Raw genomic sequence first — 18,479 nt, 5'->3', positions numbered from 1 at the left:
GTTCGATTCCAGCCTGAGGCGACTGTTTGTGTGGAGTTTGCACATTCTCCCAGTGTCTGCATGGGTTTCCTCCAGGTGCTCCAGTCTCCTCCCACAATGCAAAGATGTGCAGGTCAGGTGAATTGGCCATGCTAAATTGCCCATTGTGTTAGGTGCATTAGTCAGAGGTAAATATAGGGTAGGGGAATGGGTCGGAGTGGATTTGTTGGGCCAAATGGCAAGTTTGCATACAGTAGGGAATCGTATCCAAACAAAAATCTAAAGACTGGCAGCTGTGGAGAAAGAAACTGAGTTAATGTTTCTAGTCCAATAACTCCTCTTTGGAACCTGTCCCATTGAGTGTTTTACAACAAAACATTTCTCAAGTATCCAACTCTCTTTGAGACAAGATTCTATAAACAGTAAGTGCCCACTGAAATCAAGAGGTTCTTCTTTCTACATGCATGGAATTAAGCTATTTAACCACATGGGGCATCGCAATTAAGCCAGATTCCACCCTGTTGCAATGTCTGACTGAAACTAGGTCTTACAAGATGGCACACATTAGCCAGACCCTTGGCCCAAATGTTCTTTCTGTAGCACACGGAGATAAGTTATAGAGTCCCAGACTGCCACCCATTTGTGAGTGGCTCACTCAAAAGAGATCAGGGAGCAAAGTGAAGTCATCAATTCTACTGTAAGCAACAAGCTTGCTGACTGAAAGCAGTTTCCAGTTAGATTTAATACTCAACAAAACAGTCTTTCTTGGATTCCCAGCAGAAGAAAAACATAAACTTTATAGGTTTCTAAAAATGCACACACACAGACAAAGACATCTATAAAACAGTATAATTATTTGTCACTGTGGGTTCAAGTCACACTGGAGAGACGTACACACAATATCTAAGCAGGGATCTCAATGCACAGCTGAAGGAATGTCGCACTGTTAGAAGTGCAGTCTTTCAGATGAGGCACTGAACTATGGTCCTCTCCGGTGAACTAAGAGCAAGGAAGTTCTCTCCCCAGTGGTGTACTTGGCCAACACTGATCCTTCAATCAACGTCACAATAAGAACAGGCTACTTGGTCATTACGGCATTGCTATTCGTGGGACCTTGCTGTGCACAAATTGCTGCCCAGTTCCCTCAATTACAAGGCTGATTGCACTTCAAGGGACACCTCGCTGGTTGTAAACGATGCCTTTGAGTTGCAAAATCTTTGCTAAGGGCTATCACTACACTGTACATTCTGTTTACTGGAAAACTAGATAAATGTGGAAGATAAAGGGAGTGGCAATGGAGAGATGAGCGTAGAATATAAAATCAGAGCAATTGGGCAGAATCCATGGTGTCTGCTCCACGTTCAATGTAAAATATTAAAGGCTTGGAAAGCAAAGTAGCTCACTACTTCTTGAATTCTTTATTTGAACGCCTTTCATGACAAGTGGAAACGTCTTTGCTTCACTGCAGGCTCCTTCCCTTAGTTTTATTCAAGAATGACTTTTTGATGATTGCAAACATTTCCCCTGAATGCCTTTTTAAAAAATTTGCATGCTTATAGGAGGCTCGGGGGGGGGGGGGGGGGGGGGGGGGGGGTCTGACGTCCCTCTGCAGCCTCCTCTCCTGACGGTGTAGCTTCATTGGACAGTATGGCCAGACGGAAAAATGGCTGATCTGGTGCCACTGGCGATACTGTGGAAGCTTGGGTCTTCCTTCTCGGCCGAATATCAAACAAAACAAATTAACCCAATGGCTTTCAGTCAAGGTGACTTCAGTTCTACGAATTCCACTTAAACATCTAATGTGGGAGGAGTGAAATCCGAAATAATTCCTACCCTTCCAACTTCTCAAGGATATCTACTAATGACCAATAAATAGCAGAGACACCTATATCTCAAAATGAAAAGAATTTTAGAAAACTCTGTCTCCAAAGAAAAATGTCCCAGTTCTCTTTTAGACTGAGGCAAAAGTCATTAGCTAATCCTCTATCCCCTTGCCAAATAGATTTACTCTTCAGTTAACAGATGGCTTTGCAAAGCTGATTTATGAAGCATCAGCCAAAACAGATGCTTAATATGGATCCTGAAGTCTCGCTCACACCTACAATATCTAAATGCTCCTCAATAACCTTCAAAATTAGGGCAACTCTTTTATTAGAAAGTTTCTGCTTCTGAAGCTGAAATCATGTTTTATTAATCGCTAGCACAACACAAGAGTGTCTGTGGGGCTTCATACTGGCCCCTCACAGTTCATGGTGTCAATAATTTACCCTTAATTGGTAGGAGTCTGATTGAGAAGTTTGATAAAAGATATGGGTCTTCTGGTAGACAATGGAGAAGACTACAGGAAGATATCAGGTGGACCAAGAAGTGGCAAATGGAATTCAGTCGGGATGAGCGAGAGGCAATGAATTTGAGGAGGACATACAATACCGCAGAATATACAAGAAACAGGAGGATATTAAGAATTGCAGACAACAGCCGTAATTTGAAGTATATAACCAGAGATTCCTGGAGGTAGCATAGCAGGTAGATAGAATTCAAGCAGGCATATAAGGCACTTTCTTCGAATGAACAAGACCTGGATGATAAGCGCAGGGAGAATACGCTAGATCACAGCTGGTCACTATGCTGTTCCCAGTAATATAGAAAAAATGTGATTACATTAGAAAGGCTACAGAGGGTTATTTACAGTCATAGAATTATACAGCATAGAGACTGACACTTCGGCCCAATTCGTCCATGCCAATCAGGTTTCCTAAACTGAATTAGTCCCATTTCCCTGTGTTTCGCCCTTATCCCTCTAAACTGTTTCTATCCGCGTATCTTTTCAAATGTTCTTTAAACTTCAGTAAGGCGTTCAACAAGGTTCCCCATGGGAGACTGGTTAACAAAGTTAGATCTCATGGAATACAGGGAGAACTAGCCATTTGGATACAGAACTAGCTCAAAGGTAGAAGACAGAGGGTGGTGGTGGTGGGTTGCTTTTCAAACTGGAGGCCTGTGATGCTTTTCATCATTTATATAAATGACTTGGATGTGAACATAGGAGGTATGGTTAGTAAATTTGCAGACAAAAATGAAGGTTACCTCAGAGTACAATGAGATCTTGATCAAATGGGCCAATGAGCTGAGGAGTGGCAGATGGAGTTTAATTTAGATAAATGTGAAGCGCTGCATTTTGGAAAGGCAAATCAGGGCAGGACTCATGGAGTTAATGGTAAGGTCCTGGGGAGAGTTGCTGAACAAAGAAATCTTGGTGTGCAGGTTCATAGCTCCTTGAAAAGGAAGTCACAGGTAGATAGGATAGTGAAGAAGGTATTTGGTAAGCTTGCTTTTATTGGACAGAACATTGAGTACAGGAGTTGGGAGGTCATGTTGTGCTCTACAGTTCATTGGTTAGGCCACTTTTGGAATACTGTGTTCAATTCTGGTCTCCCTGCTACAGGAAGAATGTTGTGAAACTTGAAAGGGCTCAGAAAAGATTTACAAGGATATTGGCAGGGTTGGAGGATTTGAGTTCTAGGGAGAGGCTGAATAGGCTTTGGCTGTTTTCCCTGGAGCTTCGGAGACTGAGGGGTGACCTTAGAGAGGTTTATAAAATCATGAGAGGTATGGATAGGATAAATAGACAAGGTCTTTTCCCTGGGATCGGGGAGTCCAGAACTAGAGGGCATAGGTTTAGGGTGAGAGGGGAAAAATATAAAAGAGACAGAACGGGCAACTTTTTCACGCAGTAGGTGGTACGTGTATGGAATGAGCTGCCAGAGGAAGTGGTGGAGGCTGATACAATTGCAACATTTAAGAGGCATTTGGATGGGTATATGAATAGGAAGGGTTTGGACGGATGTGGGCCGGGTGCTGGCAGGTGGGACTAGATTAACTTAGGATATCTGGTCGGCATGGGTAAGTTGGTTTGTTTCCGTGCTGTGCATCTCTGTGACTCTAAGTGTTGTATTTGTACTGGCCTCTACCACTTCCTCCAACAGTTCATTCCAAATACACATCACTCTATGTGAAAATGTTGCTCCTTAGATGTATTTTTAAATCTTTCCCCTGTCACCGATGCCCTCTAGTTTTGGACTCTGCTACCTTGGGGAAAAGACCTGGCTATTCACCTTATCTATGACCCCATTATTTTATACGCCTCTGAAATGTCAGCCCCTCAGCCTCCTATGCTCCAGGAAAACACATCTCAGCCTATTTCGCCACTCCTTATGGTTCAAACCCTCTCATCTCAGTAATTTCCTGTACTACCTTTTTGCACTCTTTCCAATTTAATAACATGCTTCCTATAGCAAGGTGACCAGAACTGTACACAGTACCCCAAATGTGGCCTTACCAATGTCTTGGACAGCTATAACATGACATTTTAACTCCTGTACCCAGTGTTCTGACCAATGAAGACAAGTGTGCCAAGTCCTTCTTCACCACCCTGTCCACCAGTGACACCACTTTCAAGAGACTATGTAACTACACCCTTAGGATTCTCTGTATACCAACATGCCTAGGGCCCTACCATTCACTCAGTAAGTCCTGCCCTGGTTTGTCTTAACAAAATGCAACACCTTGAATTTATCTGGATTAAATTCCATCTGCCATTCTCGGCCACTGGCCCAGTTGATAAGATCCCAGTGAACTCTTAGATAACCATCTTCACTGTCCACCATACTGCCAATTTTGGCATCATCCACAAACTTACTAACCATGCCTCCTCTGTTCTCATCTAAATCATTTAGATAATAATGAACTGATCCTTGCGGCACACCCCTGTTCACAGGCCTCCAGTCTGCATAGCAACCCTCTACCACCACTCTGTCTCCTACCATCAAGCCAATTATGCATCCAATTGGCTAGCTCTCCCTGGATTCTATGTGATCTAACCTTACTAACCACTCTAGCACGCAGAACCTTGTCAAAGGCCTTGCTAACGTCCATGTAGAAATGTTTATCGCTTTGCCTTCATTTATCATCATCTTCTTGTTTCTGTGACAGGATTTCCCATGCACAAAGCCGTGCTGGCTATCCCTAATCAGTTCTTGCCTTTCCAACTGAATGTGGATCCTGTCTCTCAGAATCCTTTCCAACAACTTACCCAGCACTGATGTCAGGCTCACCAGTTTTTTTCCTTGCAGCCTTTCTTAAACTAATGACACAACATTAGTGACCATCCAGTCTTCCAAAACCTCATGTATGGCTGTCCATGAGAAAAATATCTCCACTAGACACCCAGCAATCTCTTCCTTAGCTTCCCACAATGTCGTGGGATATAGTTAATCGGGTCCAGGGGATTTATCTATTTATGAGATGTTACCAGGAAGTAAGAATGTTAGCTATGAGGAAACACAGTGCCTGTGACTGTTTTCAATGGGACAGAGGGTCTTTGGGGGATTTTCTAGAGGTGGTGAAAGTTATACAAGGTCTAGATAGAGTGGATAGGAAGGACCCATTTCCATTAGCAGAGAAGTCAATAACTACGGACACAGATTTAACCTCCTCCTTACGTCCTCTACAACATCAATTTCTTCCTGTAAAACGGTTGGTGTCAGTATTTTTGTTCATCACTGAGGTCAGCAGACCATTCCAAACGCTGAGTTCTGCATAAAATTTAGGATAAGAATTCTTATTCACGAGTTTTAAAACGTGACTGCGCTCAACAGTGCTTCAAATTAATAAAGCCCATAAATTTTAATCACCCGTGTCTAAATTTTAATATTCATTCACTCGTTTTGTAAAATATTATCCTGAGCCTAAACCTCATCTTGCATTCATCTCTCGCTGACAGCATTTATGTCAGTCCTTCCAAATACAATGCCTGCAGGACATGAGCAGGAATTAATTCATTAACGATAGCTATAATTCAAGCCAGTCACTCACCTATAGGACCTTGCTAGGATATACTGCACTATAGTGCCACCTCCAGGTTAGCCTCACCAACATTTGTTCAATCTTCATCTGAACTTTCATTGACGGTGCTCGGGTTGATGGATTAGTCCTGTGCACTTTTGCACTTGAGGTCAATAATGAGGGCTGCTTTCATCCCGAGTACACTTTTGCCATACAAAATCCAGAAGGGTCAGCTAACTAGCCAATGTCTGGTTTATCCTGCCTATTTTACCCCAAAAGGAATAAATTGCATTTATGTAGCACCAATGATGGCTTTACAGCCAAGAAAGTACTTTGGAACTGTAGCAACCACTGGTGGAATGCAGGAAACACGGCAGTCATGTTGCATACAACAAGAGCCCACAAAATACAGTGTGATAATGATCCGGCCTGGTGTAGCGGACCCTTCCCGACAGCCTCCAGGTGTGGCATCGTCTCAGCCCAGCATGCCGATCTCTTGGCCTGGCATGGCCTCACTGTGGTCTCCCAGTCTTCAGGTGATTCCACAGTGATTTCTCAGCCTGAAGGACCTCAAGGTGAAGCCCAGCCTGGGCTGGAGCGAAGGCCGAGTATGGGCTGGAGGCTAGATGCCAGCGTGCTCTGGGTTGGAAGCCTGCTGTTCTGCACTTTTATGTCTGCAATGCTGGACTCTTTACTTCTCTACTTTCTAAGACCTTGTAACTGATGAAGTTATATCTAGGTACTTTTGTACCTAAGTTGACGCTGTAAGTGGCAACGTGAAAACTTTTCACTGTACTCATTTGAGTACATGTGACAATAAAGCTAATTTTAATTCTGATCTGTTTTGAATGGTGATCGAAGGTTGACTCAGACACCTGGGAGATTGATCGCCTTGTTTTTCTTCGAAATAGTGGTCATGGGATGTTTTACACCCATCTGGGAGGGCAGTTAAATGTCTTACCTATAATGGGGCTGCCTCAGCACTGCAGCTTCCCCTCAGAGTTAGGTTTAACCTCGAATCCCTGAAGAGGAAGCAACATTCTGGCTCCGAGGTGACAGTGCTCCCCAGTGGATTACAGCTGGCTCAATGGGTCACTAGTACATTGCCATTGACCTTAGCAGTGCTTTGCACGCAACTTTTAATATTTTCAATTGTCACGCTTTAAACACAAGTGTATCCAGGAACACCAGTCTGAATTTGAACTCTGAGCTTACTCTCACTGCAGATAGAAGTCTCTCTGTTGTTTGTGGGATTCCGTTGTGGGTAATGTGGTTGCCATTTGTCCTGACTTGCATCACATCTGCTCACCCACCTCCCTTGTATTTGCTGATCTTCGGTCGCTCACAGCCTAGCAACAGTTCCATTTTAACAGCATCATTCAATTATTCAAATACCTTCCTGGTCTCACCATTCCCTATCTCTCTCTACCCCCTCCAGACCCATCATCTTCCAGGTTCCCTCTGCTCTCCAACACAGCTTCAGTTTTAATTGTTTTACCCAAATATACTCCGCCTGACTTCGGAGGCCCTGGAAGCCCCTCCCTAGATCCCTCTGAGGTATATCTTGCTCTCTGGGGTTTCTGACAAAAGGAGGAGACTGAGGGGCAAGACTTGGTGCTCAAGTTTAAAAATGGCCAACTGAGCCCAGTGACCCTTTTTACTCATAGTGAGTAAATTTTTTAACCTTCAGGATTTGTCTCATTGTCATCACGAGAATACCAAGTAAGGTAAATGTGGCATAGTTTAGCAAAACCCATCGGTACTACACCTTGACAAAAAAACCCAGAAAGGACTACGTATGCTGGAAATCTGAAACAAAAACAGAAACTCCTGGAAAACCTCAGCAGGTCTGCGGAGGTCAATCAGAGTTAATGTTTCAGGTCCAGTGACCCTTCCTCAGAAACCAGAGATTATCCAGCAGTTTCTAATTTTATTTCAACTTGTTGCACAACCAGATTCAAAATACTTCAAGGAGTGTTGACAAACTAAAACCATCACAGAAATTTCAGGTACTTACGTCTCCTTCCATCACTAGTTGGTTCTCACATTCTGCTGTCGGGCTAATATCTTGTCGCATAACCCAGATGGGCTCTGCTGGCTCGTCTGGAGTGTAAGGTGATCGGACGGTTCTGGTTTTTACTTCTTCAATTGCTTCCTTGATGTCCTTAATAGCTAAAGAAATGGCATCTCTTTGTTCTCTGGTATGCCTCAGAGACTCTCCCAGGCCTGTGGAAGACACAGACCGGGAGTTCAGCGCAGACATGACATCGTCGGCCTCCTGCCCACTGCCTGAGTTCTGTTCAGCTTCTGGCATTTCCTCGCAGCCCCGGTCGAGGCTTTGGGAACTCATGCTCTGCTTCACTTCCGCCACGATCTGGTCAATGTCCTCCTCTTGCTCGTAGCTATCCATTCGAGGGTAGGGAGCAAACTCGGCCTCCTTCTCAGGGCTGTCCGACTCGTTGTCCGACCGTTCGTCGTAATGGTGCAGCCTGGCCCCCAGGGCTTCCTTGCGGTAGTGCTCAGCCTCCTCCCTCTCTCGCTCGTACAGCCGGAGGGTTTCCCCACCGTCCAGATCGGGCGCCTCGCCGATTTCCTCATAAACGTGCTCCTGTGCTGCATAGTCGTCGTAGGGCTCGGCATACTGTTGGTCCTCGCCGCGGTGGAATGGGTGGTGGCTGTAAACATATCCAGAGTAGGCTGAGCCCAGAAGCCCTTCGCGGTCCACCATGTCAAAGTGCAGGACGCTCGGGAGAGTCCGACTGTCAGCAGCTTCCACGTGCTCCGACTCGGCGTTCTCCGTGTACTCCTCCGCCTCCGGCCGGCAGTGCACGGCGTAGGAACGCTCGTCCTCCTCTCCGTTGTCCTGAAGCCTCTCCCGGGACCCGTAGGGGTCGCCGTGCGTGCAGATGACGTCGCCCTCGGCTCTGTCCGTATGGTTGTGGAAGCCGCTTTCGGTGCTGGCGGACCTGGCCAGGGTGCCCTCCTCATCCGCCAGCCGTGCCCGTCCTCCTCGCTTGCTGTTGCCGCGGCGACCGGCCTCCTCCTCCTCCTCCGAGTGCTGGAGATCAGCCTCCACTGCCTCGTTCACGTCCTCACTCCCCGGTTCCTCGTCCGTCTCCAGCGCCTCCTCTGGTCTGTTCATGTCGGAATGCCCAGAGCTGGTCCGTCTACACTGGCAGCATCTCCGGCGGCTCTCCCTGGAATGCACAGAAAGGGACAAAACAAAAGCAAGGAAGTCAACGTTGTGCAGTTGAAGTGAAAGCAGACATTACAGCTCTTTCCAACAGACCTCACAATGGACCTCAGCGTTTCTTCACTTCAAACACTGAAGTTAGAGTTAGGGTTGTGTTTCACTGTTTCATTCTGTGAACACCTCGCTTAGCTCCATTTCCCTCATCAGCCAACCACTTCAGCACACTTTGATCATATTTTTTAATGCATTCTTTATCAAAGGGAAGAATCACATTTCTAGGGTAGCTTTCAGCACCTCTGTTGTCTCAGAAGGCTTCACACCCCAATAAAGTATCGAATGGGAACTGACTTGTCCACTGCAATGTTGCCAATGACCAATTTGTTGGTTTTGGATGTTGGTTCCTGGACAAACCTTGATCGGGATATCTGAAACTACGTTTAAAACACCATCACTAAAACAACCTACCTCCACACCTCCATTGCATTTGCCCACATCCACCCATAGCTCAGTGCTCTGACTGATGAAACCCTCACGCATGGCTTTCTTACCCTCCAGCCTTGACAATGAGATACGATAGCATAATGAATGTGGTAATGTGCTCTTGCTCAGAAGACCATAAGACATAGGAGTAGAAGTAAGGTTATTTGACCCATCGAGTCCACTCCGCCATTCAATCATGGCTGATGAGCATTTCAACACCAGTTACCCGCATTCTCCCCAGAGCCCTCATTCCTTGTGAGATTAAGAATTTATCAAATCTTGGCCTTGAAGACATTTAACGTCCCGGCCTCCACTGCACTGTGGCAATGAATTCCACAGTCCCACCACACTCTGGCTGAAGAAAGGTCTCCTCTTTTCAGTTCTAAATTGACCCCCTCTAATTCTAAATGTCCTGGCACCGATGGACTACATCCTAGAGTTCTGAGGGAGGTGGGTGAAGAAATAGTGGAGGCGTCATGTTATGGAAATGTGAGTTCAACTCCCAGCATGTCATCTGTGAGATTTATATCCTGTTAATTCGATGAATCTAGAATAGTACTGTTCTGACAAAGGGATAGCTAGCTTGCCCAAATGAGACTCACTGATACTGAATTCACAACACAGCTGACGATCCTCAAAGTTTAAGAACAGCCAATTACAGACACCAAATTTATGACTTAGACAGAAATTAACAAATTATTAACATTGTAACTTTAGTAGAGCAAAGCTGACTAATAAGCAGCTAATATTTATGGGTTAAAGCTACTCTTCTTTGATTGACACACACACATCCACATCCACACACATAAAGGATAAACTAGAAAGAAAGTAAGAAGTTGAAACAAGCCAGTTTGCTAACTATTTCTACAAAGAGTACAAAGCCTTTAGGAAATTCCTTGACTGATGGGTTGTATTACAGGCACATGGGATTGTATTTTGCTTAAATTCTGAAGACCGCAGCCAATGCAAACAGCTTCCTGCAGGCTCCAACACATCGTCACTTCTCTCTTACAAACTGGGATTCTTTTCTCAAAATATTCGATAATTCTTTAACTGAATATAAAACTAGAGAGAGTAAAACTCAAACACATTTTTCTAGTCCAGCAGTTTCCAAGCACATAGCCCAGTTCAGCTCCTGGCTTCACTCTCACTTTCCTACAAGCTGTGTGTTGGCTGATTAGCTCTAACCTCCCCTTGATCGACCAATGCAGCATCCAACCAGCTGCTGGCCCTTGAGCGCAACACATCCTGGAGCTGAAAGATCTGCAATGTTAATTATAACTAACTAACTATAATATCTTTCTAGGCTAGTTCTCATAAACAAACATCCATTTGTTTAGTGTCCTTTCCAAAACAAGGGGCTGCTCAAAGTTCAATTCTCAATTTCAGCTCAACTTTCCAAACCAATGTGGTGACTCTTAACTGACCCCCGACATGGCCGAGTGAGCCACTCAGTTATTTTCCAAGGGTCATAAATGCTGACTCTCTCAGTGATGTCCCAGTCACTGAATTAAAAACAAAGATTTCAGTTCTAATTGGGCAGACGTTGGCCCAGTGGTATTATCGCTACACCATTAATCCAGGGACCCAGGTAATGTTCTGGGGACCTGGGTTCAAATCCCACAATGGCAGATGGAAGAATTTGAATTCAACTTTTTTAAAAAATGTGATGAACAGTCTAATAGTGATCATGAAACTGTTGTCAAATTGTTGGAAAAACCCACCTAGTTCACTAATATCCTTTAGGGAAGGAAATGCCATCCTTACCTGGTCTTGGCTTACATTGACTCCAGGCCCACAGCAATGTGGTTGACTTGTCACTTCCCTCTAGGCAATAAGAGATGGACAATAAACGCTGGCCTGACCAGTGACACATGCATCCTATGAATGGCCAAGAAGTGCCATAGCACTTTTGCCTAGCCTCCCAACTACCAACCTCCACCAAATGAAGGTCTTTCAAAGTTTGACTGCCCCTGTCATTTCTTCCAGTGAATTTCATTCACCCATCACCCTTTGACTCAAAAGCTGATGTTATCTTCAAGCCAAACCAACTTCCTTGAGTATTAAAATCTCTCATCCTCAATTTCAAATTCTTTCATCCCTCTGTATCTCTGTAACCTCATCCCACCCCAAAACCATCCTAGTTCCCTACCATCCTCTGGCTTTTAACACATCCCAACATAAATCACTCCATCACTGAAAGTCGCTCCCTCAGCTGTAAACTGAGGAACTCCTTGCCTGAACCTCTCAACCTCTCTGTCTTATTTTCCTCCATTAAGCTGCTCTGTAAAAACCTACCTCTCATGGCCAAGCTTTAGCCCACCTCTTCTAATATGTCAAGTAGCTCTGCATCAAAATTTGATTTGCAACATTACTGTGAAGAATCTTGGGATGTTTTAATATTGAGATAAATCCTAACTGTTATAGTCAGGAAGTGGCTTGCCTCTTCCTGCTATGTGGTTCGGATGGTAGTACGATGGCACAGTGGTTAGCACTGCTGCCTCACAGCGCCAGAGACCTGGGTTCAATTCCGGCCTCAGGCAACTGTGTGTGGAGTTTGCACATTCTCCCTGTGTCTGCATGGGTTTCCTCCGGGTGCTCCGGTTTCCTCCCACAGTCCAAAAACGTGCAGGTTAGGTGAATTGACCATGCTGAATTGCCCGTAGTGTTAGGTGGAGAGGAATGGGTCTGGGTGGGTTGCTGTTCGGAGAGTTGGTGTGGACTTGTTGGGCCGAAGGGCCTGTTTCCACACTGTAAGAAAGTAATCTAAGTAAGTAATCTAATTTAGTACCCTTGAGAAATGTTAATAATGGCTGAGGAAATCTGGGCCTTCACTGCAGCAATAAAACACATCAGTGTCCAATACTCAGGCAATCCCACAGGGATAATGTCCAGAAGGTGGGGGGGCGGAGAATGAGTATTCATGAATGGATCTATCAGCCCCTCCAGCCCGTTCCACCATTTGCTTAGAGCATGGCTGCCTTGTTGCTGATACAATTTGGTTCCATAGCTGTAGCTCAGCAGGTAGTATGCTCATCTCTGAATTACACGTTTCAAGGTTCCAGCCCGACTCTAGAGTTTCAGCATAGGAATTGAAGCTAGCAAGCCAATGGAGTATTGAAGGGCTTGTTGCTGTGTCAGAGGTGCATACTTTCAGATGAGATGTTAAACCAAAGTTGCCCTCTGACATATCAGGTGGGTTCAATATATCCACAGCACTAGGGGTGAAAAGGAGCAAGGCTGTTCTCCTCCATGCCCTAGCGATTATTTCTCCTTCAATGCAAACATCATAACAGTAGATTATCCAGTCGTCAATGCATTGCTACTGTTGGGAGTTTGTCGTGTGTTAATTGACTGCTGTGTTTCCTACAATACAACAATAACTACAGAAATTAAACTGTACATCATGCTTTGAGATATATGATATTAGCGAAAATTGCTATTTAAATCCATTTAAAAATTCTTGAACACTTTTGCCTAACGAAAGCAATCAATTTCATTTTGAAATTTTCCATTTGACCCTGAGTTTCTTTGCTTTGTAAGACAAGAGAGATAAAAATTTCCATTCTCCTCAGTGCGAAGGAGTCAATCTGAATGGCCTAGTTCTAATGTTAAGTTTGTTCTGCGCTCTCTCCACCAGAGCTAATAGCTTCTTTCTAACCATCCCAATTGGATCCTGCAGCAAAATGAGGAGATATTTTCAAACTTAATCGGCAGCTCTTCAAATGAAAAGCAATTAACTTTCTCTCAGCAGCAGGTCAGTGACATTCAAGGAAAAATCGAGTCGATGATGCTTCCTTTCTCCAGGGTTTTGAAGAATGAGAGCTGATCCAACTGAAACGCACAGAATTTTTACAAGGTTTGATGCAGCAGATACCGGGAGGATGTTTCCCCTACCTGGAGAATCTAGAATAAGAACGCACAGCCTCAGAATACAAGTTTATTCATATTGGACTGAGATGAGAAGAATTTTCTTCATTCAAAGCATCTTTGGAATTCTCCACCCTAGACGGCTGTGGATGCTCTGTCATGACACTGACGTCAGAGATCATTAAGAGTTTGGAATACTACAGGAATTAAAGGGTACGGGACAGCGTGAAGAATTGAGGTAGAAGATCAGCCATTATATGGCCATGGAGCAGCACTGATGAGGAGAAAGACCTCCTCTCGCTCTTATTCTTTACATTGTTTTTGAGATAGTTACTGTATATGTATTTTGAATTATTTTAGAGATGTGACCCTGTAATTCACAACTACTTAATAAAGCCTAGTCACAGTCATTATGGAAGAAACTTTGAGTTATAATTGCATTTAATAAGCCCACAAAAACAAAAATGAAGTGCATAATCAGGTAGTTTTTCCCCCCTGAAAGTAAGGTTGGTTAAGATGTAAACATTGTCCAGGACAAGCAGGGAAAAACACTTCTGTTCTTCTTTAAAATACACGCTGTTCTGCTATAATGCACGTTTCTTAACGTGAATTCGCTATAATGCGATTGCGGAATTTGGGACACACCCCCCACCAACCCAACCTCCACCCCCGGCACTTTCCCCTGCAACCGCCACACCCCCCACCAACCCAACCTCCACCCCCGGCACTTTCCCCTGCAACCGCACCACCTCCAAACGGACCCCACCACCAAGGATATATTTCCCTCCCCTCCCCTATCAGCGTTCCGCAAGGACCACTCCCTTCGTGACTCCCTCGTCAGATCCACACCCCCCACCAACCCAACCTCCACCCCCGGCACTTTCCCCTGCAACCGCAGGAAATGTAAAACTTGCGCCCACACCTCCACACTCACTTCCCTCCAAGGCCCCAAGGGATCCTTCCATATCCGCCACAAGTTCACCTGTACCTCCACACACATCATCTATTGCATCCGCTGCACCCGATGTGGCCGCCTCTATATTGGTGAGACAGGCCGCTTACTTGCGGAACGCTTCAGAGAACACCTCCGGGCCGCCCGGACCAACCAACCCAATCACCCCGTGGCTCAACACTTTAACTCTCCCTCCCACTCCACCGAGGACATGCAGGTCCTTGGACTCCTCCACTGGCAGAACATAACAACACGACGGCTGGAGGAGGAGCGCCTCATCTTCCGCCTGGGAACCCTCCAACCACAAGGTATGAATTCAGATTTCTCCAGTTTCCTCATTTCCCCTCCCCCCACCTTGTCTCAGTCGGTTCCCTCAACTCAGCACCGCCCTCCTAACCTGCAATCTCCTTCCTGACCTCTCCGCCCCCACCCCACTCCGGCCTATCACCCTCACCTTGACCTCCTTCCACCTATCCCACCTCCATCGCCCCTCCCCCAAGTCCCTCCTCCCTACCTTTTATCTTAGCCTGCTTGGCTACTCTCTCTCATTCCTGATGAAGGGCTTATGCTCGAAACGTCGAATTCCCTATTCCTGAGATGCTGCCTGGCCTGCTGTGCTTTGACCAGCAACACATTTCCAGCTGTGATCTCCAGCATCTGCAGACCTCATTTTTTACACTTGTGAAAGCGCAAACCTTTACAATGTGTGTTGGCGGTAAAGCGATTATATCGCCAACACTTTAAGTGCTGTTTCTAAAGTGCGATCTTTCTCTAACAAATTGTTGCACAAGAACACAACCTTCCCATTATGGAAGGACCACCTGGAGTGAATGGTGACCTTTAACATCCACCCATGATTGGGTAGACGGGGAGTCTCTTCCAAAACATGGTATTTCCTAGATTATGAGCTCAAGTCTCTAAAGTGGGAATGATCTGACAATGTGTTTCATAGTTTTGGTGGTTGAGTATGATTGTTGGCCCAAACACACGAGAGACCCTCCCACTGTCCTTCCAATGTAAGCTGCAACACTACCAATACGAAGGCTCTCCATTTCATTTTGCATGGGGTGGGGGTGGGGTCTGAGTGAGTGTATGCTTGGAAATTTAGTTTTAAGTGGGAATTTGATGCAAATGGGTACTGATGTACTTTAACTCGAGTTTATTACAGAAAATAAATTCTCCACAGTGGGAGATGTTAAAAGGAAAGGCTGACCTGTCACGAGGCCAGTGCTAGAGAAACATCACAAACCACAGCCACAGTGTGGTGGAAGTGCAGGGAAGGAGGCTGATTAGTAAGTAGAAATAGTATGATAGTGAATAATGAATAGGAATGATAGGTATGATAGGAATAGTGAATATTTCTAGCCTGTGAACTAAAACAAAGATCTCCAATTTGCTTTAGATCCCCAGGATGCTTTTTGTTTTCTCTTTTTTCTTGAACGTAGCTACTTTTTAAAGTGGTTTTGTGTGGTAGAAATTGTCTCAATAACTTAATTGAGTTTTTTGATGAAGAGGATTGAGGTGGATGGGATCTATCAGTAAAGTATTTGACAAGGTTCCTTATGGTAGACTGGTTGGCAAGGTTAAATCCCATGGAATACAGGGAGAACTAGCCATTTGGATACAGAACTGGCTTGAAGGTAGAAGACAGAGGGTGGTGGTTGAGGGTCGCTTTTCAGACTGGAGGGCTGCGACCAGTGGACTGCCACAAGGATTGGTGCTGGGTCCACTGCTTTTTATCACTTATGTTTTAGATGTGAATTAGGAGGTATAGTTAGTAAGCTTGCCAATGATACCAAAATTGGAGGTGTAGTCAACAATCAACAATGAAGAAGGTTACCTCCAGTGTGGAAGTAGTAAGAATGTAGCATATAATGGTACACTTGACCAAGGTAAAAGGTATCTTGGCTCTCAGGCTTACGTCTGTAGTGGAAAACACTGCTCCAGATAACAACTGAGGTTCTGTAACTATAGTTTGAAACATAGGGAGTACATCTGGAGCTTGTTACTTTCTCTGTCCTTGAGCAACATCAAAGAACAAAGGTGAAGTGTGGAAGTAAGCAAAGTTGTTTGTACCATTGTATAAACATGGGCCAATGTTCAGCTGGAGAGAGTGCTGTGAGACAGTGAAGAGTGTATCAACCTCTACATGAATTCATGAGAATTTCTTGAAACAAGAATCTAAGTATGAGACTTGATAATTTCCTCAACACTCAGAATGCAATGGGATCTTGATCGGATTAACAAATGGGCTGAGGAGTGGCAAGTGGAGTTTAATTTAGATAAATGTCAGATGCTGCATTTTGGAAAGGCAAATCTGGAGAGGACTTGTACACTTAATGGTGAGGTATTGGGGAGTGTTGTTAAACAAACTTCTTGGAGTGGAGTCAAAGGTAGAAGGATAGTGAAGGGGGCGTTTGGCTTGCTTGCCTTGTTGGACAGTGTAAGAGTTAGGAGGTCATGTTGTGGCTGTGCAGGACATTGGTTAGGCCACTTTTGGAAGACTGCACGCAGTTCTGGTCTCCCTCCTCTCGGAAACATTTTGTGAAACTTGAAAGGGTTCAGGAGATTTACAAGAATGTTGCCAAGGTTGGAGAATTTGAGCTATAGGGAGAGATTGAAATAGGCTAGGGCTGTATTCCCTGCAGCGTCAGAGTTGGAGGGGTGACCTTATCGAGGTTGATAAAATTGAGGGGCATGGACAGGATAAATAGACAAAGTCTTTTCCTGGGATGGGGGAGTCCAGAACTAGAGGGCGTAAGTTTAGGGTGAGAGGGGAAAGATATAAAAGAGACCTAAGGGGCAACTTTTTCACACAGAAGGTGGTACATGCCAGAGGAAGTGGTGCAGGCTGGTCCAATTACAATATTTAAGAGATCTGGATGTGTATATGAATAGGAAGGATTTAGAAGGATACAGCTCAAATGGGTCTAGATTTATTTAAATATCTGGCTGGCATGTAGGAGTTGGACCAAACAGTCTGTTTCTGTGCTGTACATCTCTGACTTGAAGTAGAAGATTTCATTTTTTTAAAATGAGCAAGTAACAACACTGTGTAAAGTCTAGGGAATCTAAAGTCATCACTTTATAAACTAAATCAAATGAGGGATGCACAGCTGCTGCAACATCTGCGAACTGCTGGATACCAGAACAAACATATCTGTTGGAACTGTTTGCAGCTTGGAAAAGTTTTGGATCAGCATTGAGCTGGAATCAGAGCAGCAGACACTGCAGCACATCAGGGAAGGGAAAAGTTCTTGAATGCTTACCTCGAGAGCAGTCACATCCCTCATATTAGATCATTCAATATTAGTCTGTGTTCAAGGAGAGGATGGGTATGATCCAGGGGATCACAATTGAGGAGCCGCTGCCCCTTGTTTTATTCGTTCACAGGAAATGGGTGCCACTGGCCAGTCACCCATCCCTAATGGCCCATTTAAGTGCCAACCAAAATGGAGTCACACATGTAGGCCAGATCAGGTACAGGCCGCAGATTTCTCCCTGAAAGGACATTAGTGAACCAGACAGATTTTTTCCAACAATCGACCATTAGTGATCTTTACGACAACTAATTCCAGATATTTATTCAAATTCCACCAACTGCAATGGCCGGATTCGGACTGAGGTACCCAGAACATTACCAGGATCTCTGGATTAATAGCCTAGTGGCATTATCACTAGACTATCATCGTCCCTTCATCCAAAAGTTATGAAGGTCTTGTGGATGAGTGAAATGAGGATTACAGGAAGAGGCTAAGCCAACCATGGTTAACTAGGGACGTTAAGGCTTTGAAAGAGGGGGGAAAAATGTGGCAAAGATTAGTCGTAAGCCTGAAGATTGGGAATGTTTTAAAAGCTAACCAAAGATAAACTTTGAGGGCAAACATGCAATTAATATTCAAGAGCTTCTTTTAAGTACATAAAGAGAGGCCAAAGTGTAATATAGGCCCCTTAGAACTAGGCTGGGTAAACCATAATTGGAACCAGGAAATGGCAGAGAGGAGTTGAGAAAATACATTACAATCTTCACAGTAGATGATGCTAATAGCACTCAAACTACGTATAATGAGGGGCAAAAACAGGATAGAAAATAAATACAAGTTCACAGTAGAGATGTGATGGAAATGAATAGAATTAAACAGCAATAAGTCTCCTGACCTG

General features: G+C 44.6%; 1 protein-coding gene across 7 annotated transcripts in view; it reads right to left on the bottom strand.

The window, feature by feature from the left end:
• LOC132828828 (amyloid-beta A4 precursor protein-binding family A member 1-like) overlaps positions 1–18,479 on the bottom strand; it is a 202,319-nt gene that overhangs the window by 79,633 nt on the left and 104,207 nt on the right. For all 7 annotated transcript variants that reach the window (XM_060846008.1, XM_060845981.1, XM_060845995.1 and 4 more), the window contains exon 2: positions 7,841–9,020. In XM_060846008.1, coding sequence (XP_060701991.1) covers positions 7,841–8,965 — 1,125 coding nt within the window. In that variant the 5' untranslated portion in view covers positions 8,966–9,020. The remainder of the gene's footprint in view (positions 1–7,840; positions 9,021–18,479) is intronic.

Source organism: Hemiscyllium ocellatum, chromosome 2, assembly GCF_020745735.1.
Source record: "Hemiscyllium ocellatum isolate sHemOce1 chromosome 2, sHemOce1.pat.X.cur, whole genome shotgun sequence".
NCBI lineage: Eukaryota > Metazoa > Chordata > Chondrichthyes > Orectolobiformes > Hemiscylliidae > Hemiscyllium > Hemiscyllium ocellatum.
This window is presented reverse-complemented; position numbering and strand designations above follow the sequence as displayed.